Source organism: Myotis nattereri (genome assembly GCF_964212035.1).
Source record: "Myotis nattereri genome assembly, chromosome: 12".
Lineage (NCBI taxonomy): Eukaryota > Metazoa > Chordata > Mammalia > Chiroptera > Vespertilionidae > Myotis > Myotis nattereri.
The window spans coordinates 4,422,142-4,449,561 of NC_138087.1; the positions used below are offsets into that span (position 1 = coordinate 4,422,142).

General features: G+C 53.7%; 1 protein-coding gene across 3 annotated transcripts in view; it reads left to right on the forward strand.

Annotated features, from left to right (window-relative positions):
* The window catches only part of FGD3 (FYVE, RhoGEF and PH domain containing 3), a 43,179-nt gene that overhangs the window by 5,529 nt on the left and 10,230 nt on the right, over positions 1 to 27,420 (forward strand). For 2 of the 3 annotated variants that reach the window (XM_081103213.1, XM_081103214.1), the window contains exons 3-13: positions 9,909 to 9,998; positions 10,668 to 10,804; positions 12,211 to 12,367; positions 16,023 to 16,161; positions 16,627 to 16,685; positions 21,484 to 21,630; positions 21,750 to 21,842; positions 22,866 to 22,945; positions 23,951 to 23,981; positions 24,940 to 25,047; positions 25,786 to 25,848. In XM_081103213.1, the coding sequence (XP_080959339.1) occupies positions 9,909 to 9,998; positions 10,668 to 10,804; positions 12,211 to 12,367; positions 16,023 to 16,161; positions 16,627 to 16,685; positions 21,484 to 21,630; positions 21,750 to 21,842; positions 22,866 to 22,945; positions 23,951 to 23,981; positions 24,940 to 25,047; positions 25,786 to 25,848 (1,104 nt within the window). The remainder of the gene's footprint in view (positions 1 to 9,908; positions 9,999 to 10,667; positions 10,805 to 12,210; positions 12,368 to 16,022; positions 16,162 to 16,626; positions 16,686 to 21,483; positions 21,631 to 21,749; positions 21,843 to 22,865; positions 22,946 to 23,950; positions 23,982 to 24,939; positions 25,048 to 25,785; positions 25,849 to 27,420) is intronic. The other variant, XM_081103215.1, reaches the window with a different exon arrangement.

A 27,420-nucleotide genomic window follows, 5' to 3' on the forward strand; every position in this document is an offset into this window, starting at 1 on the left:
GCCCATTTATTGCACACGGGCCCAACCCTCAGGGCGGGGCTCTGGACCAGGGGCCTGGACCCTGTGCTCAAGTTCCCACCCAGCGGGGACGAAGGGGTGCTGGCATGGGGGGGCCACCCAGGCGTACATCCATGTCAGATTGGCCTGTATTATGTGGAATTAGTTTCCTTGTTCTAGTCCTAATTTGTTGATTGTTCTTGTTACAAAAGGATATTGCATCTTGTCAAATGATTTTTCTGTGGCAATTTTCCCTTCATTCTGTATTACATTGACTGACTTTCATCTAGTGAACCATTCTTGTATTCCAGAAATAAATTCCACTTGGTCATGGTAGATGATCCTTTAATTTTTTATTTTTTTAAAACATGTTTTTACTGATTTCAGAGAGGAAGGGAGAGAAAAAGAGGGATAGAAACATCAACAATGAGAGAATCATCAACCGGCTACCTCCTGCCCGCCCCACACTGGTGATCGAGCCCACAACCTGGGCATGTTCCCTAACCGGGAATCAAACCGTGATCTCCTGGTTCATGGGTTGACAGTCAACCATTGAGCCACACTGGCCAGGCTGATCCTTTTAATATGCTACTGAGTACAATTTGCTAATATTTTGATGAGGATTTTTGCATCAATATTCATCAGGGATAATGACGGATAATTTTCTTTTCTTGTGACATCTTTGTGTGGCTTTGGTATAAGGGTAGTGCTTATCTTACAGAATAAACTTGGACGTGTCTCTTCAACTTTTTGGAAGTATCTGAGACAAATGGTTCTCCAGTGTTATTAATTCTCTAGTGAAGCCACTTGGGTTTTTTCTGTTGGAAAGTCTTTAATTGCTTATTCAATCTCTTTACTCATTACTGGTCTGTTCAGATTTTCAGTTTCTTTGTGATTCAGTCTTGGTAGGTTTTGTGTTTCAAAGAATTTATCCATTTCTTCTACGGTATCCAATTAATTATTCATAGTATTCTCTTATAGTCCTTTTTATTTCTGTGGCATCAATTGTCATGGTTTCTCTTTCAATTTCTGATATTAGTTACTTGAGTCTTCTCTTTTCTTCTTAATTAATTTAACTAAGTGTTTGTCAATTTAATTGATTCTTTTCAAAAAAACAACTCTTAATTGTGTTGATTTGTGTCATAGTTTTTCTATTCTGTTTCACTTATACTCTAATCTCTACTGTTCTCTCCTTTGGAGCTGCTTTGGGTTTCGTTCTCGTTCTTCCAGCTTCGTGAGGTGTTGGGCGGGGCTGTTGGCTGAGGCCTCTCCTTCTTCCCATGTGCACTTGCAGCTCTAAGCGGTCCTCTCGGCGGCTCGGCGCCGTCCACACAGGGGATGCTGTGCTCTTACTCCCACTTTCCTCAAGGCACTTTCTAGTTTCCTTTGTGACTTTTTGTTTGTTTGTTAGTTAATCCTCACCTGAGGATATTTTTTCCATTGACTTTTTAGAGAGAGTGGAAAGGAGGGAGAGAGAGAGAGAGAGAGGGAGAGAGAGAGAGAGAGAGAGAGAGAGAGAGAGAGAGAGAGAGAGACATTGATGTGAGAGAGAACATTGATTGGTTGCCTCCCACATGTACCCCGACTGGGACTGGGGATCGAACTACAACCCAGGAATGTGCCCTTGACTGGGAATCGAACCTGTGACCCTGTGGTGGGCCAACACTCTAACCACTGATCCACATCAGCCAGGGCTATTGATTTCATTTTATCCTATTGTGATTAACAAAGATATTTTATTTTTTAAATTCATTATTTTTATTTTTTTTCAATTACGGTTGACATACAATATTATATTAGTTTCATGTTTACACCCCAGTGATTAGACATAAAATTTATTAAATGATCATCCCTATAAATATCATACCCTTCTAACACCATCCACAGTGATTTGGAACTAGAGGCCTGGTGCATGAATACATGACCAGGTGGGGTCCAGCCGGCCCGCCTTGGGGCCGATCGGGCTGGGTGGGCCATGGAGAAGGGCCACAGGTGGTTGGCAGGCTGGTCAAGGGGACAACTTGCATATTAGCCTTTTATTATATTGGATTGCCATTTTATTGTTTATATATGCATACATATATTTAAATTTTTATTATTGAAAATATAACATATTTCCCCTTTTATCCACCATTGACCACCTCCAGCCCACTCCCACCCTGCCCCAGGCCTCACCTCCCCACTGTCTGTGTCCATGGGCCATGCATATATGCATACAAGCTCTTTGGTTGATTACCTCCCAGCCCCCACCCTCCCTGCCTTCCCTCCAAGATCCTGCACTCTGTTCCATGCTTCCATGTCTGTGGATCCACTCTGTTCACTTTATTTTGTTACGTAGATTCCACATATGAGTGGGATCATGTGATACTTGTCTTTCTCTGACTGACCTATTTCACTTAGCATGATACTCTCCAGGTCCCTCCATGAAGTCTCAAAGGGTAAGAGAGCCTTCTTTTTTACTGCTGCATAGTATTCCATGGTGTAAATGTACCACAGCTTTTTTATCTACCCATCTACTGATGGGCACTTGGGCTGTTTCCAGATCTAAGCTATTGTAAATTGTGCTGCTATGAACATCGGGGCGCATACATTCTTCTGATTGGTGTTTTGGGATTCTTAGGATATATTCCTAGAAGTGGGGTCACTGGGTCAAATGGCAGTTCCATATTTAATTTTTTGAGGAAACTCCATACTGTTCTCCACAGTGGCTGCACCAGTCTGCATTCCCACCAGCAGTGCATGAGGGTTCCCTCTTCTCCACATCCTCGCCAGCACTTGTCATTTGTTGATTTGTTGATGGTAGCCATTCTGACAGGTGTGAGGTGATACCTCATTGTTGTTTTAGTTTGCATCTCTCTGATGTTCAACGGCTGAGCATTTTTTCATGTGTCTCTTGGCTGTTTGTATGTCCGCTTTGGAGAAGTGTCTATTTAGGTTCTTTGCCCATTTTTTAATTGTATTGTTCAATTGTATAAGTTCCTTATATATTTTGGATATTAACCCTTTAACAGCTGTATCATTGCCAAATATTTTCTTCCATATAGTGGGCTCCCTTTTTGTTTTGTTGATGGTTTCTTTTGCTGTGCAGAAGCCTTTTATTTTGATGTGGTCCCATCTGTTTATTTTCTCCTTAGTTTCTTTTTTCCTAAGACAGTGGTCACCAACCGGTGGTCCATGGACCACTGACGGTCTGTGAGGCCCGAAAGGTTGGCGACCGCTGACCTAGGAGATGTATCTGTAAACATATTGCTACAAAAGATGTTTGAGATTTTGCTGCCTATGGTTTCTTCCAGGATTTTTATGGTTTCACAACTTACATTTAAGTCTTTTATCCATTTTTAGTTTATTTTTGTATATAGTATAAGTTGGTGGTCTAGTTTCATTTTTTTGCATGTATCTGTCCAATTATTCCAACACCATTTATTGAAGAGACTGTCTTGATTCCATTGTATGCTCTTGCCTCCTTTGTCAAATATTAATTGAGCATAATGACTTGGGTTGATTTCTGGAGTCTCTGTTCCATTCCATTGATCTATATGCCTGTTCTTGTGCCAGTACCAGGCTGTTTTGATTACAGTGGCTTTGTAGTATAACTTAATATCTGGCATTGTGATCCCTCCAATTTTGTTCTTCTTTCTCAAGGTTGCTGTGGCTATTTGGGATCTTTTTTGGTTCCATATAAATTTTTGGAGTATTTGTTCTAGATCTGTGAAATATACTGTTGGTATTTTAATAGGGATTGCATTGAATCTATAGATTGCCTTAGGTAGTATGGACATTTTAATGATGTTGATTCTACCAATCCATGAACACAGAATATTCTTCCACTTGTTTATATCTCCTTCTATCTCTTTTTTCCCCCAACGTCCTGTAGTTTTTCGAGAATGTCTTTTACCTAAGTATCTTAATATTTTGGTTGCAATGGCAAATGGGATTGTTTGTTTAGTTTCTCTTTCTGAGAATTCATTATTGGTGTATAAAAAAGCCATTCATTTTTGGGTGTTGATTTTGTATCCTGCTACATTGCCAAATTCATTTATTAAATGTAGTAGTTTTTTGGTGGAGTTTTTAGGGTTTTCTATGTATAATATCATGCCATCTGCAAATAATGAGAGTTTTACTTCCTACTTTCCAATCTGGATGCCTTTTATTTCTTCTTCTTGTCTGATCGCTGTGGCTAGGACTTCCAGTACTATGTTGAACAAGACATCCCTGTCTTGTTCCTGTTCTTAGGGGAAATGGTTTTAGTTTTTACCTGTTGAGTAGGCTGTGTGCTGTAGGTTTGTCATATATGGCCTTTATCATGTTGCGATATACTCTCTCTATTCCCACTTTACTGAGAGTTTTTATTTAAAAAATGGGTGTTGGATTTTGTTGAATGCTTTTCCTGTGTCTATTGATATGACCATGTGATTTTTGTCTTTCAATTTGTTTATGTGATGTACCACATTTATTGATTTGTGAATATTGTACCATCCTTGCATCCCTGGAATAAATCCCACTCTATCATGTTGTATGATCTTTTTAATATATTGCTGGATGCAATTTGCTAGCATTTTGTTGAGAATTTTAGCATCTATGTTCATCAGGGATATTGGCCTGTACTTCTCTTTTTTTGTAGTGTCTTTATTTGGTTTTGAAATTAGGATAATGCTGGCCTCGTAAAAAGAGCTTGGAAGTGTTCCGTCCTCTTGGAGTTTTTGGAATAATTTTAGGAGGATGGGTGTTAGTTCTTCTTTGAATGTTTGAATGTTTTCTTTCTTCTACTTTTCTTGTTGTTCTCTTTCTGCTCTTTAAGTAGTAGGGTTAAATAGTTTATTGTTACTTTTTCTTGGTTTTTGAAGTATGCCTGTAATGCTATGAACTTCCCTCTCAGGACTGCTTTTTCTGTGTCCCAGATGTTTTTGTTGGTTGCATGTTCATTTGTTTCCAGGAAGTTTTTAATTTCTTTCTTGATCTCATAAGTAACTGATTCATTGTTTAATAGCATGCTATTTAGCCTCCATGTGTTTGAATGTTTCTGGGTGTTTTTACTGTAGTTGATTTCTAATTTGATTAACTACTGTGATCTGAGAAGATACTTGATATGATTTCCATCTTCTTGAACTTGTAGAGACTTGTTTTGTGTCCTAACATGTGGTCTCTCTTTGTGAATGACCCATGTGCACTCGAGAAGAATGTTTATTCTGCAGCTTTGGGGTGAAAAGCCCTATAAATGTCAGTTAAATCCTCCTGATCCAGTGTGTCCTTTAAGGACCCTGTTTCCTTGTTAAGTTTTTGTCTGGAAGATCTATCCAGTGGAGTCAGTGGGGTGTTAACATCCCCTACTATGACTGTATTGCTGTTGATCTCTCCCTTAACGTCCTCTAGAAGTTTCTTTTTATATATTTAGGTGCTCCTATTTTGGGTGCATATATGTTTACCAAGGTTATATCCTCCTGTTGGATTGATCCCTTTAGTATTATGTAATGACTTTTGTTGTCTCTTGTGATGGACTTCATTTTGAAGTCTATTTTGTTGGATATGAATATTGCTACCCCAGCTTTTTTTTTCTTTTCCATTTGCATGGAGAATTTTTTCCCATCCCTTCACTCTCATTCTGTGTGAGTCTTTTGTTCTAATGTGGATCTCTTGTAGACAGCATATAGTTGAGTGATGTTTTTATAGCCATTCAACTACCGTATGCCTTTTGATTGGAGAATTTAATCCATTTACATTTAAGTTTATTATTGATAAGTACTTACTTATTGCCATTTTAATTCTGTATGTCTAGGTTTCTTCTCATTACAGCAGTCCCTTTAGCACATCTTGTAATGCTGGCTTGGTAGTGATGTACACTTTTAGCCTTTTTTGTCTGGGAAGCTCTTTATCACCATCTATTTTGAATGATAGCCTTGATAGATATAGTAATTTTGGTTTCAGATGTTTGCTTTCCATTATCTTGAGCACTTCATGCCATTCCCTTCTGGCCTATAGAGTTTCTGATGGGAGCTCCTTTGTTGGTAACAGTTTGCTTTTCTCTTACTGCCTTTAAGATACTCTCTTTGTCTTCAATTTTTGGCATTTTAATTACCATGTGACTGGGCATGGACCTGTTTGGGTTCTTTCTGCTTGGCACTCTCTGTGCTGCCCTCATTTGTGTGACTTTTTCCTTCACCAGGTGAGGGAAGTTTTCTGCCATTATTTCATCAAACACGTTCTCTATCCCCTTTTCACTTTCTGCCTCTTCTGGCACACCTGCTATGTGAATATTGTTACATTTCACATTGTCCCACAGCTCCCTTAAGCTGTCCTCCTGTTTGTTTGTTTGTTTGTTTGTTTGTTTGTTTGTTTAATCCGCACCAGAGGATATTTTTCCATTGATTTTTAGAGAGAGTGTAAGAGAGAGGGAAAGACAGTAATATTGATGTGAGAGAAGCACATTGATTGGTTGCCTCCTGCATGAGCCCCAACCAGAGCCCAGGCCGGGGAGGAGCCTGCAACTGAGTTACATGCCCTTGACTGGAATTGAACCTGGGACCTTTTGGTCCGGAGGCTGATGTTCTGTCCACTGAGCCAAACGGGCTCAGGCTGTCCTCCTGTTTTTTAATTATTTTTTTTCTTTTTGGTTCTCTAATTGAATGATTTTTTCAACTCTGTCTTCTATTTTACTGATCCTGCTTCTATTTTACTGATCCTATCCTCAGCTTCCCCTAATCTGCTGTGTATTCCTTACAATTTGTTCTTTATTTGTGCTATGTCATTCTTTATTTGTGTTTTCATAGTTACTATATCTTTTCTCATACTGTTGAGCATCTTTACCATCATTATTCTGAACTCTGCATCAGATCAATTTCTTATCTCTGTTTCATTTATCTTGTCTTCTGGAGAATTCTCTTGTTATTTCATCTGGGGGTTGTTTCTTTGTATACTCCTTTTGGCTGCCTGTTTGGGTTTGTGACTATGTAATAGGTAGATCTAATATGCCTCTCAATCTCCAGTGCAGGGCAGTGCCAAATGCTTTCTGACTAATTAGATCAGGCTAAGACTCAAAGCTTCCAGTGTCCACTTATGTTTGCAGACTGATTGGACTTAGCCTGGACTAGCCTGCCATCAATTGTCCACAGGTGTGAAGAGAGCTTTTCCTCACAGGGCTGGGTGATTGCTTCTGCCCGGAGGCTGGTTGTTATTCTTAGGCTCTTAGTGGGACTCAGCACCTTCACACCATGGGGCAAGGTGTTTTCCAACAGGGTGGGTCAGCTGCCCGCGCCCCCAAGACCCCCACCCCCCCCACCCCCGTCCCCAGCAACACTGCCTGGATAGCAATGTCAGTCTCTATGGGGTCTCCACTTTCGGTCCTCAGTCATCAGGATTCTCTCCAGCAAGCCTCCAGTTGATTATTCAGAAAGTTTTTCTGTGTTTTAGTTGTAATTCCAGTTTGGTCCTGGAGCGTGTCCGTGCAGCATCTACTTACTCCATCGCCATGTTTAATCCTTCCTGGATGCTATTTTTTCAATCCATTCATCCAATTTATGTCTTTTGATTTAGGGGTATAATCCATTTTCAAGTAATTACTGATAAGAAAGGAATTATGGTTGCTTTTTGTCCCTCTCTCACTGCCTTCCTTTGTTTCACTGAATTTTGTCCTTATGTGCTTTGATTTCTTCTCATTTCTTTTTGTGTACTTTTTATAGCTATTTTCTTTTTTTTAATATATTTTATTGATTTTTTACAGAGAGGAAGGGAGAGAGATAGAGAGTCAGAAACATCGATGAGCGAGAAACATCAATCAGCTGCCTCCTGCACATCTCCCACTGGGAGATGTGCCCACAACCCAGGTACATGCCCCTGACCGGAATCAAACCTGGGACCTCTCAGTCCGCAGGCCGACGCTCTATCCACTGAGCCAAACCGGTTTCGGCTATAGCTATTTTCTTTATAGTTACTATTGCAATTATATAAAATATATTAAAGTTATACCTTTCATTTTGAACTGATAACTTGAATGGCATATAAAAATTCTACTCCTTTACAGCTCTCCTTCTTCCCCACTCTGTTATGTCAGAAATTACATATTTATACATTGTATACTCATTAATAAATACTTATAGTTTCAAAATATTCTTGTCATTTAAATTTTATGTACCAAAATTACAACAGGGCATGTTACTATATTTACCCATGCATTACCTTTACTGAGAACCTTATATTTTTGTACAGCTTATGTTGCTTTCTACCATCTTCACAATTTCAAGACTCGTTAAACATTTCTTGTAGAGCAGCTCTAGTGGTAATGAACTCTTCATCTTTAGTTTATTTGGGAAGGTCATAATTTCTTCATTTTAAGGCAGCTTTCCTGAATACAGTATTCTTGGTTGACAGTTTTTTTCTCTTAGCATATTAAGTATATCATCTCATTCTTTTATTATTATTACTAGAGGCCCAGTGCACAAATCTGTGCATGGGTAGGGTCTCTCGCTCTGGCCAGTGATCGGGGCCAATCAGGGCCAGCCGGCTAGTGGGAGGGACTGCGGGAGTTTGGCTGTGGGAGTGCACTGACCACCAGGAGTCAGCTTCTGCATTGAGTATCTGCCTCCTGGTGGTCAGTGCGTGTCATAGCTACCAGCCAGTCGTCCGGTTGTAACAGTCGCTTAGGTTTATAGAGAGAGAGAGAGAGTAGAGGCTCAGTGCATGAATTTTTGCATGGGTGGGATCTGGCCAGCCTGGCCCCAATCAGGGCGGATGGGGGATGGGCCTGTGGGGGGGAGGAGCTGGTGGGAGGTTGGCCAGCCAGCCTGCCCCGAGGACACAATCAGGGCTGGGCCAGCTGTGGGTAAGGGCCACGGCCGATTGGCCAAGGGGGTGGGGGGGGGGCCGATTGGGGGCAGGGCCGGCCGTGGGGAGGGGCTGTGGGTGGTGGGCCAGCCAGCCCCACACCAGAATGGGGTGGTGGGGCCAACTGGGGGCCAGGGGAGTGGCAGTGGGAGCTTGGCCGGCCAGCCCCACCCCTGATTGGTGTGGGGGTGGCCGATTGGGGGCAGAGCTGGCTGGGGGGTGGTCTGCAGGCTGATCGGGGTGGTGGGGGCCCATTGGGGGCAGGGCTGGGGGGGGGAGGGGTTGTAGGAGGTTGGCCAGCCGGCCCCACCCTCTGATCGGGCCAGTTTGCTGGCCACAGTGGGCGTCATAGTGACCAGTCGTTCAGGTCATTCTGGCATTCCAGTCATTGGCTTTTTATATATATAGATAATAGATCTCAGTGTGGTTCTTTTGTTTTAGTTTTTTAATCCTCACCCAACTATATGTTTTAGAGGAGAGGAAATGAGAGAGAGGAAGAGAGAGAGAATAGCAATGTGAGAGAGAAACATTGATCAGTTGCCTCCCATACACACCCTGACAGAGGATCAAACCTGCAACCTTTTTGGTGTACGGGACCATGCTCCAGCCAACTGTACCACCTGGCCAGGGCTCATTCATTTTAAATACAACCTACTTGAAGTTTCTTGAGCTTCTCAAATTTGTATGTCCATTTCTTTACTCAGATTTAGGGAGTTTTCCGCCATTATTTCCTCAAATAAGCTCTGTTCTCCTGTTAGGACTTTCATCATGAATATATTAGTCTTTCTGTTAGTGTTCCATAAGTTCCTTAGGTTCTCTTTGTTTTTATTCATTCCTTTTTCTCTTTGCTCCTGTGACTTGATGATTTCAAATGACCTATCTTCAAGTTTGCTGAATCTTCTGCCTGATAAAATCTGATATTAAATTCCTCTTTTTTATAGTTTCTGTGTCCTTGTTAATCTTCTGCACCTTCCAATCCCAGAAGCCTCCTCTGGCCTCACAGCACCCCTAGTCTTCCCTGGTGCAGAGCGGCCCTTGTCAGATCTGCTCTCCAAGGCTCACCTTCCCCAGTTCATCTCTGGCTCTTCTCTCCCCAGCGCTCCAGGTCCCAGGAGCTGCTCCACATCGCCCAAGAGCTCCTGCACACCGAGGAGACCTACGTGAGGCGGCTGCACCTGCTAGACCAGGTAGCCTTCTGGCTGGGGCGTGCCTTTGTCTACGTTCATAGTTTCATGGGCAGTTTCACAGGCAAACTCCCCATCTTAACATTGGCTAGGCCATATATTTGGAATACAAATGACTATACTAAAACTCAGACAAATTTAAGTACCCTACAGAAACTTATACTTCTTGCTTTTAGAGCTTGTGGCTGTGGCGCAAAGGTCTTGCCTGGTCCCCTTGCGGGTTTTTACTCCTTATTCCTGGCAGTCACATTATATGAGCATGTGAACGGTCTCTGGACATCTTTCTGAATAAACAGTGGGATCTGTGGGTGGCACTTTCTCTGTCCACGTGACAACATGGGATTTATGAGCTCAGGCAGTAACTCCAAAGGACGCACAGGGTGTTACAGGTGTTGCCTCTGTTTGGACCTCACAAGTAGAGAACGGAAATTGGGACCTTCCATTTCCCATGAAGGTAGACGGAGGAAGAATGGTCTGTCCCCATCTGCCTCATCCCCGTCCTTAGCCATAAGGAAGCTTGCTGTAAGACCCAAAGGTTACTGGAGCCACTTTGCTGAAATGGGAGGTTTATTAGGGGAAGGGGAGGCGTCACAGCCTCTCCTGGGCACCCGCACCCACAGAAGAAGCGTGACCGCACCACGTGGCCACCCTCAGTGACCATTGTGTGCCCAGGTCTTCTGCACCCGGCTGACAGAAGCAGGGGTCCCTCCGGAAGTCACCACAGGCGTCTTCTCTAACATCTCCTCCATCTACCGCTTCCACGGGCAGTTCCTCCTGCCCGCGCTGCAGACGAGGATCACAGAGGAGTGGTGAGTGCGGCCTCTCCGGGAGCTTGGCTCTGCGCCGCGGACAGTTGGCTGTCCTGGTGATTGTGTCATGGTGCTGTTGTTTCTTAATTCTCTTTGCCAAGTGGCTTCTAAATCTGGAGGTTTTATGTCTTAAAAAGCCCGGAGGCACTTGGGCCTGCTTCCCAGCTCTGACCTCAGCGACCCACGGCTGCTAGTGTCTCCCAGCCTTAGCTTCTTCATCTGAAAGGGACCTGCTTAGGGCTTCATGGGATTAAGTGGGGTTAGACATCTGCAAGCACCCCAGCAGCCAGCAAACCGAGCCTTTTTCCTCCTACGGACACTCCACCTTTGCCTTAAAATATTAGGCTTCCCCTCAGTGTACACCTTGGGTCCTCCTCTGGGGCGGGGCCTTGCCCTCTGCCACTTCTGTGCATTCTCAGCGGGGCTGCAAGTCATAATCACAAAACATCCCGGCACAGTGCCACCAGCCCTCCCCACCGGCCCCCCAACTGGCCCTCCCCCCCACCGGCCCGGCTTTCTGCTGTTCTGCTTTGGTCTGTGGCTTCCCGCTGCTGCCCTTTGCTGGCCCTCAGAGCCAGTGTCCTGGCCCCTCTGGCTGCAGCCAGGCCCGGGCTCCCCCCACCAGGACCAGCTGGACACTGGGTCCCTATGTCAATCTTCAGAGGTACAGGCTGCACCTATGGAGCAGGCGCCCAGGCCTTTGGGCTCAAGCTCAAGGCTGGGCTGGCTGACTCGTCCTTCTGGAGAGAAAGGGGTTTTCTCCTCCAGGCCCGGGAGAGGCCATCCGCACGGTGCCCGCAGCTGCTGGGCGATAGCAGTGCAGGGGCAGCGCCTGCGGCCACCTTCCCGGCTGGGCCTTGCCTGAACCCCCGGGCACATTTCCGGTGAGGCCGCAGTGGCTGGTTTTGTCTGTGTGCCCTTTTCCTTCTTTTCGATGATTTATTTAGGATCAATTCCCCCACAGTTCTAAGATCAAAGAATATTAATTTACGTTTATGCTTTTTGCGGCTTATTTCTCAATCCCTGGCCCAGTCATGGTCAGGGGTGCGCAGTGCCGCGTCGTCCATGCTGAGCTTTGCTCCTGGGAGGGGTGCGGTGCGGTTCCTCGCGTCTCTTTGAGGCCGTGGCGTCATGACAGTGGCTCCCGCCTGGGTGTGAGCGCGGCTCTGTGCCTGCCCTGGTGACGGTTCAGGCACCTGCGTTTGCCATCGGGCATCTGCTGTTTTCTCCTCCCTGTGAGTCGGGGAAGGAGACGGAGGCTCTGGATGGCGGATGGCGACAGTTTGCCTCCCGCCACACAGAGGGGGTCAGGCCGACGCCCCCCCTCCTCGCCCCCCAGTGAAGTCCCTCTCACCTGACCCCTTGCCAAGTGGTTTCTCTGATGATCTCACCCCCCCCCCCCAAAGGGACGTGAACCCTCGGTTCGGGGACATCCTGCAGAAGCTGGCCCCGTTCCTCAAGATGTACGGCGAGTACGTCAAGAACTTTGACCGGGCGGTGGAGCTGGTGAGCACCTGGACCCAGCGCTCGCCCCTGTTCCGGGACGTGGTGCACAGCATCCAGGTAGGGCCTGCGAGCCTTGGTGTGTGTGTGTGGGGGGGGGGGGGGTGCGGGGTGCTGGTCTCCACATGGAGGACTCGGGGCCATGGCAGGATGTGTCCAGATGTGCTGTGGACACTTTGATTCACAGACTAACTCCCAGAGACATATCATCCTTCTTATGCCCCCAGTGGGGACACCGTGGCTAGAGAGGTGTGCGATCTGTGCTGTGTCCGGCTGCTGTGGACAGACCTGAGCCCGGGCTGTGGGCCGCGGGCGGCTAGCCAGGCAGTTGGGAAGGTGCTGCTAAGCGTTTCCTCTCCTGCAGTCTGTTCGCCTCTGGCTGCTGCTGTCTCCTGCTGTGGCGCCTTTTTGTGTGGATTCATGAGGTTTCTATGTTAAGAATGTTAATTGCCACCTGTCATATGTGTTACAAATGATTTTTTCCTATTGATTTTTAAAAACTTTTTAGCTTTTTGATGTTTTCTATACAAAAGTTTTGGTTTTTAATTAGCCATATTTGCCAATTTTTTAAAATAAAGTAATGCTTTTAAAGTCTTTAAAGTAATGCTTATAAATGCATTTTTCACCTCCCAACGTTATAAAAATTGTTTTCTTCCAATGTATGGCTTCATTTTAAAAATTAAAAAATGCTATTTCATGCCAATCAGAAAGGATATATGCACCCCTATGTTAATAGCAGCACAATTCACCATAGCTAAGATCTGGAAACAGCCTAAGTGCCCATCAGCAGATGAATGGATTAGAAAACTGTGGTACATCTACACGATGGAATACTATGCTGCGGTAAAAAAAAAAAAAAAAAAAGGAACTCTTGCCTTTTGCAACAGCATGGATGGAACTGGAGAGCATTATGCTAAGTGAAATAAGCCAGTCAGAGAAAGATAAATACCACATGATCTCACTTATTTGTGAATTATAGAGAACAACATAGACTGATGAAAAGGGACAGACCCAAAAACTGAGAAACAGCGATCAGGCTATCAATCCCCAGAAGAAAAGTAGGGGAGGGCGGGGGTAAGGGGAAGAGATCAACCAAAGGACTTGTATACATGTATATAAGCCAAACCAATGGACATGGACAACAGGGGGATGGGAGCATGAGTGTGCAGGGCGGGGTGGGGGGGGGGAGGTTGGGGGTTAATGGGGGGGATGAGGACACATTTGTAATACCTTAACTAATAATAATAATAATAAAAAAGAATTAAATGCAAAAAAAAATGCTATTTCAGAACAATTTCCCGGTGGACTGTGGGAGGAGGTACGAATCTAGTTTTATTTTTGTGAATAGTTAGCTGCTTACCCTAACATCACTAGCGCGCGCGCGCACGCGCGCACACACACACACACACACACACACACACACACACATGCTTTAGTATGTCCTGGAGGGTTAATGGGCCCAGAGACCCTTCGTGCAAGGGCTTGGAGACCAGACAGGTCTGGCCTGGCTCTTCCACACTTTCTGCATTTCCCAGACCCTCTGTCAGCGTGACTTCCCGTGTGGAGTCCCCGAGCCTCCCGTGTCCCTCAGCACCCTGGCCCTCTCCAGAGAGGAGGCTCGGACCCGACTCCTTCCTTCTCCCATCCACCCCCCCTTGCCCCCCTCCCCTCACTATGTCTGGGTGCTCCCAGCTTTCCCCATGGAGGTTTCTCTGCCTCCCTGAGCTGTGCCTGGGTCTGACCCACAGCCCCGAGGGTCTCGTGCTTCCAGGGCCTGCAGGCCCAGTCACCCTGTGGCAGGGCGGGTTGGGGTTGGCCCAAGCAGGGCCCCCCAAGGGTGGAGGTCTAGGTGGTGTGAGTGCCATGGCTCTGCACCTGTCGAGGCCAACAGACGGAGAACAAACCCCACTTCCTGGGACACAAATCACAGCGCGCTCTCCTGCCCTGTGTGCCCCTGTGGCCTCGCCAGCAGTCACTGTCCGGCTGACCGCTGTCTGGCAGCATCGTAGTTGCCAGAAGAGCTGTGGGCTCACCCCCAGCCTCACAGACCCAAACTCCCGGGGCTCCACTGCCCTCACAGCCCAGATGCCTGTGTTTGTTAGTTTTCTTTTCTCTTCCTACATCTCTTCTTCTTCTTCTTAATAATAATAATAATAATAATAAAGCTATAACTGAGGAAGTTGAAACCTGTCTAATTTGCATTGGGCAGTTGGTATCTGATTGGTTATCCTGAGGAAGTAGAGAAGCAAAGGCAGCATGGGGTTCCATCTGGTGCAGCTCCCCGCTAAGGCCAGGCCTCGCCGCCTCTAGATGCTGGGCTGTGGTGGCCGGGCCCTGGGCGATGCCTAGAGCGCCCTCCTGGCTGGGGCAGCTCACCCCGCAGGCCAGGTCCTGGGTCTGCAGCCTCGGGGGTGGGATGACCAATGTGTTGTCACAGGCAGACATGGTCCGGGTCAGAACCAGGCTGGACACTGCACCCCACACCCTGGACAGACCTGGGCCCTGGATGGTGCGCGGTGGGGACTCCATCACAGAGCAGCATGGTCTGCGGCCCTCAGAGGCCACCCGCTCCCAGGCCCTGTGGCGTGGCACCTTCGTGGGTGAGGCTGGGGTGTTCTGGAGGCCTGGGCACAGGGAGCCCCCCAGCTGAGAACCCCTGTGGACAAACCAGGGAAGGCGTGGCCTTTGGAGGGTCCCTTGGTTCCATCCAAAGCATAGTCTAAATTTTTGGAACTTTTATTTTGAAATAATTTCACATCTTTACAAGAAGGTTGCGAAAATAGGGAACTTCACATTTTGTCTTGTTTACTTTACAGTCTTTCCAACCACACACATGGGGTCATTAGTTTTGAACCTTTAGACCAAGTAGCAGCTGTGTAGCCACTGGGTGAGCACGGCGCGTCCTGCTCGTCGGCCCGCGGCGCCGCCATGCTGTCCCCCGCCCTGCAGACGCCACCTGTTGTCCATGTGCTCCATTCTCTGGCCCACACGCCAGCCCGGGACCACGGCGCCTTTGCTACCATGTCTCCGTCTCGTCTCGGCCTCGGCCCTGCCACTCCTGCAGGAGGCAGCAGCCGCGTGTGCGCACTGTCTCTCCATCTGTGTTTGTCCGCGGGTTCTCCACGCCATGAGCACCCTGTCCTGCCCGGGGACAATCTCCAACTGCCCACTGCTGGGGTGCTCCTGCAATTCAGGTGCTGCCAGCCCCCCAGGGTGCTGGCCTCGAAGCTCCTTTCCACGTCGGGGGTGGCGGGGGGTGGGGGGGGCGGGAGTGCAGGTGCCCCGGACAGCCAGAGGACAGCACTCACACTTGTGGTTGGTCTGGAGGAGGTGCTGAGGCCAGAGGGAGGGTTGTGTTGAGGAAAGAGAGGGGGAGCCTGGGAGCACCTCATCCCACCCACACAGCTTCCGTGGGGAGGAGGCCAGGCTGGACCCTGGGCTTCCCTCGGGGGTTGGGGAAGCTCCTGACTTCCTGGGGCGGGGGGGGAGGGGGGGGGCGGGGGCAGGGCTCAGTCAGGCCCGGCAAATGTGGTGGGGCGGCACTCAGAGGGAAAGTAGGGTCTCTGTCCCGTTGAGCATCCTCCCCCAGGGCGAGGTGCAGGAGCCAGGTGGCAGGCTGGGTCGTCCTGGCGCCACTGCTCCGCCTCTCCAGGCCTCGGGCAGCTCCTGGAGGCGGTGGGGGCCCCTGCCCCACGTGGTGCCCTCTGTCCCACAGAAGCAGGACGTGTGCGGGAGCCTGACGCTGCAACACCACATGCTGGAGCCCGTGCAGAGGGTCCCCCGCTACGAGCTGCTGCTCAAGGACTATCTGAAGCGGCTCCCGGCAGACGCCCCGGACCGGCGGGACGCGGAGAGTGAGCAAGCCCCGAGGCCACGGGTCCTGGGCGGCGCAAGAGACAGCCACAGGGACACAGACAGACTGGGAGGGAGAGAGCTCCAAGTGCCCCGGAACATTTGGGAGGCGACCGAGGGTCTTGGAGACGGAGGAGGCCCCTGTTGTGCGCAGTGTGGGGGAGACAGGGTCCTGGGAGGCGCTAAGTGCCTGGGCTCAGGGAGGGCCTCGCTGGGGGCCGGCCACTCCTGGCCCGAGCACAATGGCCGGCACACAACACAGCACAGGGCGCACCCATGGGATGAGGTGCGCGCCCCCAGGCCCAGCAAGCCAGGTCTGTCTGCAGGGCCGCATCCCTGCCTCCCCAGGAGCCAGGCCTCTAGAGCAGGCCCCACCCGTGGGACAGGCAGGGCAGGGCAGGTCTACAGCCTCGCGGGTCCAGGGGGTGTGGAGCCGCTGGCGCCCTGAGCCACGCTTCCTCCTGCAGAGTCCTTGGAGCTCATCTCCACAGCCGCCAGCCACTCCAACGCTGCCATCCGGAAAACGGTGAGTGGGAAGAGACCCCAGAGGGTGTGAGGGCCCCTCAATGTGAGGCAGGGAGAAGTGGGGGGGCAGTGCCATCGGCGAGCAAACACACCTGTCCCCAGGTGGGCTCCATCAGTGAGCACACACACAGAAACACACACACACACACACCTGTCCCCACGTGGACTCCATCAGTGAGCACACACACACACACACACCTGTCCCCAGGTGGGTTCCATCAGTGAGCGTGCGCACACACACACACATGCACACACACACCTGTCCCCACGTGGGCTCCATCAGTGAGCACACACACACACACACATACACACACACACCTGTCCCCACATGGGCTCCATCAGTGAGCACACACACACACACACACACACCTGTCCCCACGTGGGCTCCATCAGTGAGCACACACACACACACACACACACACACACACCTGTCCCCAGGTGGGCTCCATCAGTGAGCACACACACACACACACACACACACACACACACCTGTCCCCACGTGGGCTCCATCAGTGAGCACACACACACACACACACACACACACTTGTCCCCATGTGGGCTCCATCAGTGAGCACACACATGCACACACACGCACACACCTGTCCCCAGGTGGGCTCCATCAGTGAGCACACACACACACACACACACACACCTGTTCCCACGTGGGCTCCATCAGTGAGCACACACACACACACACACACACACACACACACCTGTCCCCAGGTGGGCTCCATCAGTGAGCACACACACACACACACACACACACCTGTTCCCACGTGGGCTCCATCAGTGAGCACACACACACACACACACACACACACCTGTCCCCAGGTGGGCTCCATCAGTGAGCACACACACACACACACACACACACACCTGTCCCCACGTGGGCTCCATCAGTGAGCACACACACACACACACACACACACACTTGTCCCCATGTGGGCTCCATCAGTGAGCACACACATGCACACACACACACACACCTGTCCCCAGGTGGGCTCCATCAGTGAGCACACACACACACACACACACACACACACACCTGTTCCCACGTGGGCTCCATCAGTGAGCACACACACACACACACACACACACCTGTCCCCAGGTGGGCTCCATCAGTGAGCACACACACACACACACACACACACCTGTTCCCACGTGGGCTCTATCAGTGAGCACACGCACACACGCACACACACACTTGTCCCCAGGGGGTTTCATCAGCATGCACACGCTCCCACATGTCCCTCAGGGCAGACCGGGCCCTGCTGAGCACTAACTAGACAGGCTGCCCGTGAGCTCGGTGATCACCGCTAGGTGTTCAGCGCTCCGTGCCTTAGTCTGTAAAACAGTCACTGGCAGACCTGTCTCACTGGGCTGTTCGGGGGCTAAATCACGGTGGGAAGGAGAACAGGGCCGGGCACAGGTTCCCTCACTTCCATTCACTCACTCGTCCACTCACCTGCCGGCCAGGTCAGGGGCTGTGACAAACCCACAGACGGGGCAGCTCACCCAGCGCACATCTCGCACTCTGGAGGCCCAGATCCAGGTGCCAGGGCTCGGCCTGGCTCCCAGCAGCTGCCTCTGCACTGTGTCCTCCCGGCCGAGGGAGCAACCAGTGCCCTGGGGTCTCCTCTCAGGCTCCAGCCCCGTCCCGGGCTCTGCCCCAGGGTGACCTTTCCTCCACATGCAGCCTTGCTGAGCGAGCCTCTGTGTAACGGGCTCGCGGGGCGTGGAGCCCTCGCCGACCCCGGGACTCGCGGCTCCGTCCCATTGGGCCCGCACACCGCGCTCTCCGGCGGCCGCGTCCCACCCAGCCCCGTGCCCGTGTTCCACCCCTGAGACCTGGCTGCGTGCACTGCTGCTGCGCTTGTTCTTTCCGGCAGTTTACAGTCAATACTATTCTGCAGGGCACTGTTGTTTTTTGAGAGAAAAAAGAAAGTGAAATACCTTTTTAATCCCAGTTTTCTCAAAGGTGAGATTGAGGGTGGGCGGCTTGGGTTGGGACAGCTCTGTGTGTGGTCTACTTCCTGCATCCTCATTCCCCATCTGCTCCCAGGTCTGGGTCTGGGGCAGGTCCCTGGAGGGTGCCCATGACAACCATCAACAGGCCATACTTTACTCTGGGGCTTTTAAAATCTAACCCCCCTTTTCCTACCCAAAACTGAGTCTAGGGAAGGGGGAAGCTGCTCTGCAGAATGGACTGTGGACAGCGGGCAGCTTCCTGGGCCTACATCTCGGAGGGGGATGGACAAGCCCTCCCTTTTGGGTGGCCTCCGTCCCACCTGCTGTGGGGCCTCCGTTCCACCTGTGCCATGCCTGCTACATGGCATCTCTCCCCCCAAGTCCAGGGAGGCCTCCTCCCACCAGGTGTGAGCACGGGAGGCTCCGGTGGAGGCCCAGTGAGCGCCCAGGGGTGGCACTAGGGAATGATCAGTGTGTGCTCACTGGGCTCCTCATGCTTTCATCCCTCCCCGCCTACCCTCAGCCTCGGCCACAGACCTCCCCAGCCTCCCCAAGCCACCAGTCAGCCCCCTGGCCTCTGACCCACCCTTCTCCACTCAGAGATTTCCCAGGGGCACCTATGTTGTCATTCTTTTTTCAGAACCCTCTGGCCTGCAACTGCTTCCCAAGTGCAGACCAGCTCTCCCACAAGCCAGGTATCTGCCCAGCCCATCGGTGCACCCCAGGTGCGCACCCAGCCCCCAGTACACCCATGTGCGCACCCAGCCCCCAGGACACCCAGGTGCGCACCCAGCCCCCAGTACACCCAGGTGCGCACCCAGCCCCCAGTACACCCATGTGCCCACCCAGCCCCAGTACACCCAGGTGCACACCCAGCCCCCAGTACACCCATGTGCGCACCCAGCCCCCAGTACACCCATGTGCGCACCCAGCCCCCAGGACACCCAGGTGCGCACCCAGCCCCCAGTACACCCATGTGCGCACCCAGCCCCCAGTACACCCAGGTGCGCACCCAGCCCCCAGTACACCCAGATGCGCACCCAGCCCCCAGTACACCCATGTGCGCACTCAGCCCCCAGTACACCCAGGTGCACACCCAGCCCCCAGTACACCCAGGTGCGCACCCAGCCCCCAGTACACCCAGGTGCGCACCCAGCCCCCAGTACACCCATGTGCGCACCCAGCCCCCAGTACACCCAGGTGCGCACCCAGCCCCCAGTACACCCAGGTGCGCACCCAGCCCCCAGTACACCCAGGTGCGCACCCAGCCCCCAGTACACCCAGGTGCGCACCCAGCCCCCAGTACACCCATGTGCGCACCCAGCCCCCAGTACACCCAGATACGCACCCAGCCCCCAGTACACCCAGATGCGCACCCAGCCCCCAGTACACCCAGGTGCGCACCCAGCCCCCAGTACACCCAGGTGCGCACCCAGCCCCCAGTACACCCATGTGCCCACCCAGCCCCAGTACACCCAGGTGCACACCCAGCCCCCAGTACACCCATGTGCGCACCCAGCCCCCAGTACACCCAGGTGCGCACCCAGCCCCAGTACACCCAGGTGCGCACCCAGCCCCCAGTACACCCATGTGCGCACCCAGCCCCAGTACACCCAGGTGCGCACCCAGCCCCCAGTACACCCATGTGCGCACCCAGCCCCCAGGACACCCAGGTGCGCACCCAGCCCCCAGTACACCCATGTGCGCACCCAGCCCCCAGTACACCCAGGTGCGCACCCAGCCCCCAGTACACCCAGATGCGCACCCAGCCCCCAGTACACCCATGTGCGCACCCAGCCCCCAGTACACCCAGGTGCACACCCAGCCCCCAGTACACCCAGGTGCGCACCCAGCCCCCAGTACACCCAGGTGCGCACCCAGCCCCCAGTACACCCATGTGCGCACCCAGCCCCCAGTACACCCAGGTGCGCACCCAGCCCCCAGTACACCCAGGTGCGCACCCAGCCCCCAGTACACCCAGGTGCGCACCCAGCCCCCAGTACACCCAGGTGCGCACCCAGCCCCCAGTACACCCAGATGCGCACCCAGCCCCCAGTACACCCATGTGCGCACCCAGCCCCCAGTACACCCAGGTGCACACCCAGCCCCCAGTACACCCAGGTGCGCACCCAGCCCCCAGTACACCCAGGTGCGCACCCAGCCCCCAGTACACCCAGGTGCGCACCCAGCCCCCAGTACACCCAGGTGCGCACCCAGCCCCCAGTACACCCAGGTGCGCACCCAGCCCCCTGGTCCATACAAAGCCCTTCAGCCCTACCCTCCTGGTCCTCCTCGCTCTCAATGCCAGTTCCCTTCTTGTCCCCGCACCCACATGTACCATCTGTTTCTGTACCAAAAGCACAGGGCTGGCCAACCAGTCTGCTCCTGGAGTTTGCAGGCTGAGATGACTCCGGCTCGAGGGCAGAGGCTGCTGCGGTGTGTGGGTCAGCACTGCGTGTGGGTCGGGGTCCCTCGGGTGCTGCTGCCTCTACTGCACTCCCCCTTTATTCCTGGCTCAGGCCCCGTGGGAGTGACAGGCCAGGGCCCCTCCCTCCTGGCTCAGGCCCTGTGGGAGTGACAGGCCAGGGCCCCTCCCTCCTGGCTCAGGCCCCGTGGGAGTGACAGGTCAGGCCCAGGGCCTCTTGGCTCAGAGCTGGGGCACAGTCGCCGACTCTCCCGTCACACCCCTGGGGCACTGGTTGGTCATGCTGCCACCAGCCAGCCGTGGGCCAGCGGGAGATGGGCGGCAGGCAGAGGGCGGCCTGGCTCTCGGGCTCGTGGAGGGGACAGCGCAGCCGTGCCGGCCGCTCAGCCGCCTGCCTGTCCCGCAGGAGAAAATGCACAGGCTTCTGGAAGTGTACGAGCAGCTGGGCGGGGAGGAGGCCGTGGTCAACCCGGCCAATGAGCTGGTCAAGGAGGGCCCCATCCAGAAGCTGTCGGCCAAGACGGGCGCCGCCCAGGACCGCCACCTCTTCCTGGTGAGCCCGCCCGCCTCCCCACCCCGTCCCCCACCCCGCTCGCCAGCCCTGCCCCTGCCCAGCCTTCTCTGAGGGCCCCTGGCAGCAGCCTGCCCCTCACCCTGCTGTCCCTGTGGAAGTTCAACAGCATGGTCCTCTACTGCGTGCCCAAACCGCGGCTCCTGGGCCAGAAGTTCAGTGTCCGGGAAAAGATGGACATTTCCGACCTCCAGGTGGGTGAGCCCCCGCCAACCCCCCTCCCCCCCCCCCCCCCAGAGGCACAGAGCAGGCTTGGGGACACGGCTCTGGTCCCCGCTGTGCAGCCAGCACTGGCCCGCTTCTGTAGCCTGTGCTCTGTCCGTGACCCAGGCACAGCAGGGCTGCCGCCGAGCTGCCTGGCCTGGCATCCTGGGCCCGTGGGCAGGATCCCGTCCCTCTGCTTGGCCCACCTGCCAGGGTAGGTCCTGTGGGGCTCATGCTCACAGCTGAAGGATGGCCCAGGACCTTGGCTGGCCCGTGGCCCCTGTGCGGTCAGTGCGCAGGGCCCCCTGACAGCACCACAGGTGAAGTCGAGGTGGGTGCCTGACCCGTCCATGCTCCCGTCTCCTGCCCCAGCTCGGGGCCCCATGAGGCTCCAGGGCCTGCGCCTGAGCCGGGGCGGCAGCTCAAACATAATGGCCAAATCCAAGTATTTGATCCGTTCTAGAAAGGGAAGTTTCGCCCTAGTGGTACAAAAGAATTCTTCTTACTTTGAAATTCTCTGAATCCAGGTTTAAGAAATACCATTCAAAGTAATGACTAACTAATGACCATAGTTAGAAGCAACTAGTTTTCTAGTGTTTCCCTGTAAAAAAAGAAAAGAAAGAAAAAGTCAGTGTGTGTGATCCACTGGGTGTGTTAGAGCAGCGGTCCCCCTGTGCGGCCCCCTGAGCAGCCCGGCCCTGCCCCGAGCGCGGGCCCTGGTCTGCGGGTCACGCTGAGGGCCCCCCGGAGCCAGGCACTCCTGCCGGCATGGGCACCCTCCCCCTCTCCTCCTGCTGTGGGTTCCTTGGTGGGGACGGGCTCAGCTGGTCCAGGGCGCGGGGCAGGCGGGCTGAGGGGGAGAGGTCCTGGCTCACCCTCCGCAGACCTGCCGGTGGCGCCTTCGCTCATGGGACCCCGAGGGCGGGCGCCTCCTCAGAAGGCCTCCGTGGGGGAGAGCGGGGGGAGTGCAGGCCCTCGGTGACGGCTCCGTTCTGTCCTCTGCGGTCCTGTAGGTGCAGGACACCAGCAAGCCGCCAGCAGCCCCCACGTTCGCCCTCACGGGAAGGACCCGGGCCCTGGAGCTGCGCGCCCGGTAGGCTCAGCTGCGCAGCCTTCGCTGCCCTGTGAACGCAGTCCTTGGCCGGGAATTTCGGCCGGCGGCTTCTCTTTCCAAACCAGAGCACCCTGCCGTGTGTTTCTATTTATTCATTTATTTGTGGTTTAGGCCGTACCTGAATGAGGGGGGTCCGTGCAGGATAAGCCCCCTCCTCACCCCCCAGGGGGCACCCTTCCCACCCCTCACACGCCCGCAGGGTCTCTGTGCTCACACACGTGTATCTACTTTTAGAGTCACAGATGGCTGTTCACTGTATAGCCTGTTCAGCATCTTGCCTTTTTCACTTAATTTATCAGAAATCATCTCAGTCAGAGCACCTTTCCTAAAGGGCGTAATGCTTCCCAGTGGTCACTCACTGGCTCTCTGGCGGGCCCCAGGCTCCACGGGGTCTGGCCACAGCACCTGTCCCAGGTGAGGTGCAGGTGCGCTAGGCCTGCCAGGTGGGCTCCTGACACAGAACTGTGGGCCATAGGGCAGCACGTCTGCTTTCGGGGCCGGTAGCTGTTGTCACACCACCGTGGAGGGCCGTGCCAGGCTGTGCTCTGACTGGTGACAAAGTGTGGAAGACCCTTCCTCCCACCCAGGGCCTTGGGGATAATCCACTGTGTCCAGGAGGCATTGCCTCACCTCCACTGCAGAGGCCTCTGCACTCCACACCTGCCCACCCCAGCCACTCCTGACCCCATGTGACCCATGTGACTATCCCTGACCCCACCTGTTCACACCTGACCCCATCTGACCCACGTGACTCTACCTGACCCTATCTGGCCACAATTGACCCCACCTGTTCACACCTGACCCTCCCTGGCTGCACCTGACCCCCTCTGGCCAGTGTCCTGGAGCCCTGGGGGCTGTCTTCTGGGTCTGAAACTGCCCTTGGAGACAGTGCAAGGCTCGGGCATGGCGGCAGGGTGGGGAGGAATCAGGCGGTTACTCAGGATCCAAAGCTGAAGTCATAAAACCTGTTTCTGTTTCTCCTAGGACGGAAGAGGAGAAGAAAGAATGGATTCAGGTGAAGCTCCTAAAGTCACCTAATTCTTGAGCAGTATGGCCATTTCCTGTTGGAACAAAGGCTTGAGTAGCCCCAGGCCGTGCCCTACCTGTCTGCATTGAAGTGGTGGAGTGACCAAGTTCATAAGCACCTTTAGACACCGCGAGCCTTTCGATGTGCTTGCTTGGCCCCCTGGTAAATAGAGAAACATAAAGAGCTGGCCAGCATGGCTCAGTGGTTGAGCATCAACTATGAACCAGGAGGTCATGGTTCCATTCCAGGTCAGGATATATCCCAGGTTGCTGGCTCCATCCCCAGTGTGGGGCGTGCAGGAGGCAGCTGACCAATGATTCTCTCTCATCATGGATGTTTTTCTCTCCCTCTCGCTCTCCCTTCCTCTCTGAAATCAATGAAAAACATACATATGCAGGGTCTGGAGGTGGGCATCAGGGAGGTGCCCTCCGCTTGGGGTGGACGTCTGCTGTCAGCTGGCTCTGGGGAGGGGCCACACTGCCCTCTCCACGGCCTGGCAGGCAGGGCAGGACGAGGGGTGGGGCTCACAGGGTGGAGCCTGTGCTTCCAGGGGCGATGGCTGGGAGGTGGGCAGCACCCGGGGCAGCACAGGGAGCCCGGAGTGCCAGGCCAGGCCAAACCCTAATTGTTAGAGACTGTGGCTTCCAAAATGCGTAGAAGAGTATCTGGGTGGGAGAGAAGGCAAGTCAGAGATCAAGTGGAAATGGACTGCAGGAAAGGGAACAGGCCTCACACCCACAAAGAACATCCGTGGCTGGGAGCACCACACGAGGAGCCCGCTGCACTGTGGCACCGGACGGTGCGGGTGGAAGGCCCAGCTGCTGTCGGTCATGTCCCAGGGCCTCACTTTCTCCTGTCAGGGGGTGCTTCCCGTGTGCAGGGTCAGGGGACGTGGGCGCACAGGACGCTGTGGGCACCGCTGAGGCCTGTGCCCTGCCTGCTCCAGGTCATCGAAGCCACCATCTCGAAGCACAAACAGAACAGCCAGACCTTTAAGGCCTTCAGCGCCGCCTTCAGCCAAGACGAGGACCCCTCCCAGACTCCAGAGCCCCCTGTGAGTGCCCGAGCCGGGGGCTGTGCGGGAGGCGCCTGGGTGGGCATGAGGCTGCGGGAGCCAGTGCCCAGCACACTGCCCAGCCTGCGCGCAGGGCTGGCGTCAGGAAGGGAGGCTGCCCCCATCCGGAGTTATCCTCATGCCCAGGGCCAGGGCTGGTGGACAGCTGACGTCTGCCCACTCTCTACCGAGTACCTCCGGGGACCACTGTGCCTCCAGGCAGGTGGTCCCAGTGGGGCCGCAGCGGGAGGCAGCGCTGTGGGCTGCTCACTGTCCCACCCAGGACGCCTGGGCCTGGCGGTGGGGTCAGGGCTGTAGCCACCCCTTGTCCCTTGGGGGCCACCTGGGGTTTCGGCACAGCCTCTGTCTGGGCTGCAGAGTAAGGTTGCCCCCCGGGTGTCTGAGCTGCTGGGTGCCCCGCCAGCCTGGCCAGCAGCCCCGAGACCCAGATGCCAGGTGGCACCCTTTTCTGCGGCCAAACTTCGGCCTGCAGGCCACCTCGCTATCTGCTTAATATTTGCATTAAATCTGCTCACTTTTTTCTGCTTTCTGGATTATTTTGAAAGAAAATGGGCAGGTGCAGAGCTCTCTACAAGGACACCTGAGGGAGGAGCTGGAACCAGGGCTGCTCACTGCAGGGCTGATGGTCAGGTGCAGGTCTGGGCTGATCCCAATGCTGCCCTGGACTTTGGCATGTGGCCAAGCCTCCACTCTGCCAACTGTCTCTGTCCCTTTCAGACGACGAGTGCTGGCTTTGAGGAGCCTGCGGTGGCCGCCGACAGCAGAGGGGGTGCTGCAGGGGTGAGTGAGCCCAGCAGAGGCAGGAGGTGGACACTTGGGTCTAACTAGGGTGGCCTGAAGGGTGAGTTCAGACCATAGTGACCTGTGTGTGAGCAGGTCCCCACAGTGATGATCCTGGCCTGTTGGGGGAGGGTTGGGGGGCCACTGGGACCTGAATGTGCGTGTCCTCGAGTGGGTGGAGGTCCCAGCTGAGCTCTGGAGACCTGAGCTCTTCTCCTTGTGTGATATGTGCTGAATCAATGTGAAACGAGGCAGTTCCACCCTAAAGGGCTCCACCGTCCAGAGAGGAAAGGTCATCCCATGGACAGGGATTTCGGGCAGGCAGGGGCCCTGTCAGGAGGGCCTGAGGGGTGCTATCAGGGAAGGCTTCTTGGAGGTGGCATCTGACCAGTCTGTTGGGCCCAGGAGGATGGGTCCAGGCAGGCATGTGCCCAAGACCCCTATCCTGAGCCTGCTCACCTTCCTCAGCCCGGGCAGTGCAGGCAGGAGGCACTGCCAGGCTCCTTCCTGGAACAGCTACAGCGGTTCTCAACCTGTGGGTCGCAACCCCTTTGGCGGTCAAACGACCCTTTCAGAGGAGTCGCCTAAGACTATCCTGCATATCAGATATTTACATGACGACTCATAACAGTAGCAACATTACAGTTATGAAGTAGCAACGAAAATAATTTTATGGTTGGGTCACAACATATGGAACTGTATTTAAAGGGCCAGGTGGCTGCACAGGGGCTGAGCCCTGGATGTGGTGCAGTGCAGCCCATGGGCTGCGTGTCAGGGGGACCCAAGGTGCGGAGAGAGGAGCAAGAGGTGGGTGGGGTGTGTGGGGCCCCCTCAGAGAATGTTCTAGGTGGAAGGGACCCCTCCGATTGGCCGCCCCCCTCCTTTGATGGGTGAGAAGGTGGGTCTGCCTGAGCCAGGCTTTGACCAGTAGAGCTGTGGGGCAATGGCCATGCTGGGCCAGTGGCGCACAGGCTCCGCCTCCTCCTGTCCAGGGCTCAGCCTTCCAGGGGCTCCAGGTCGCAGTCCAGGTCTCCTTGTTCCGGGGCCCTTTACCCACCCAGGTTGGGGCTGGGCCCCAGTACGAACAAACAAGCAGCAGCCGACGGCCTGTGGGGCCCGGCTGCGTGTGGCCCGGCTGCGCATGGCCCGGCTGCGCGTGGCCTGGCTGCGTGTGGGGCCGGCCCAGCTGCACATGGCCCAGCTGCATGTGGCCCGGCTGCAAGTGGTCCAGCTGCACGTGGTCCGTCTGCATGTGGCCCGACTGCACGTGGCCCGGCTGCGCGTGGCCCGGCTACACATGGCCCGGCCACGGTGTGCAGCTCTGCGTCTCGGGGCAAGACTCAGTGACGTTGTAGGAGGCACTCAAAAGTGGGCCTTAATTCTGACACCCAAAAAAGAATGATCTTTGCTACAAGATGCCAGGCATAAGCTTTTTCTTAGCATATTTGGAGAGGAAGAGGAAGCTCATTTGTGGGGTGCTGGTCTGATCCTGGGGTTCTCAGACACAGTCCCTGCAAGCTCCTCTCTCCTACGAGAAGTTAAGCCCCACCAGGAAGCCCCGCAGGGGGCCTG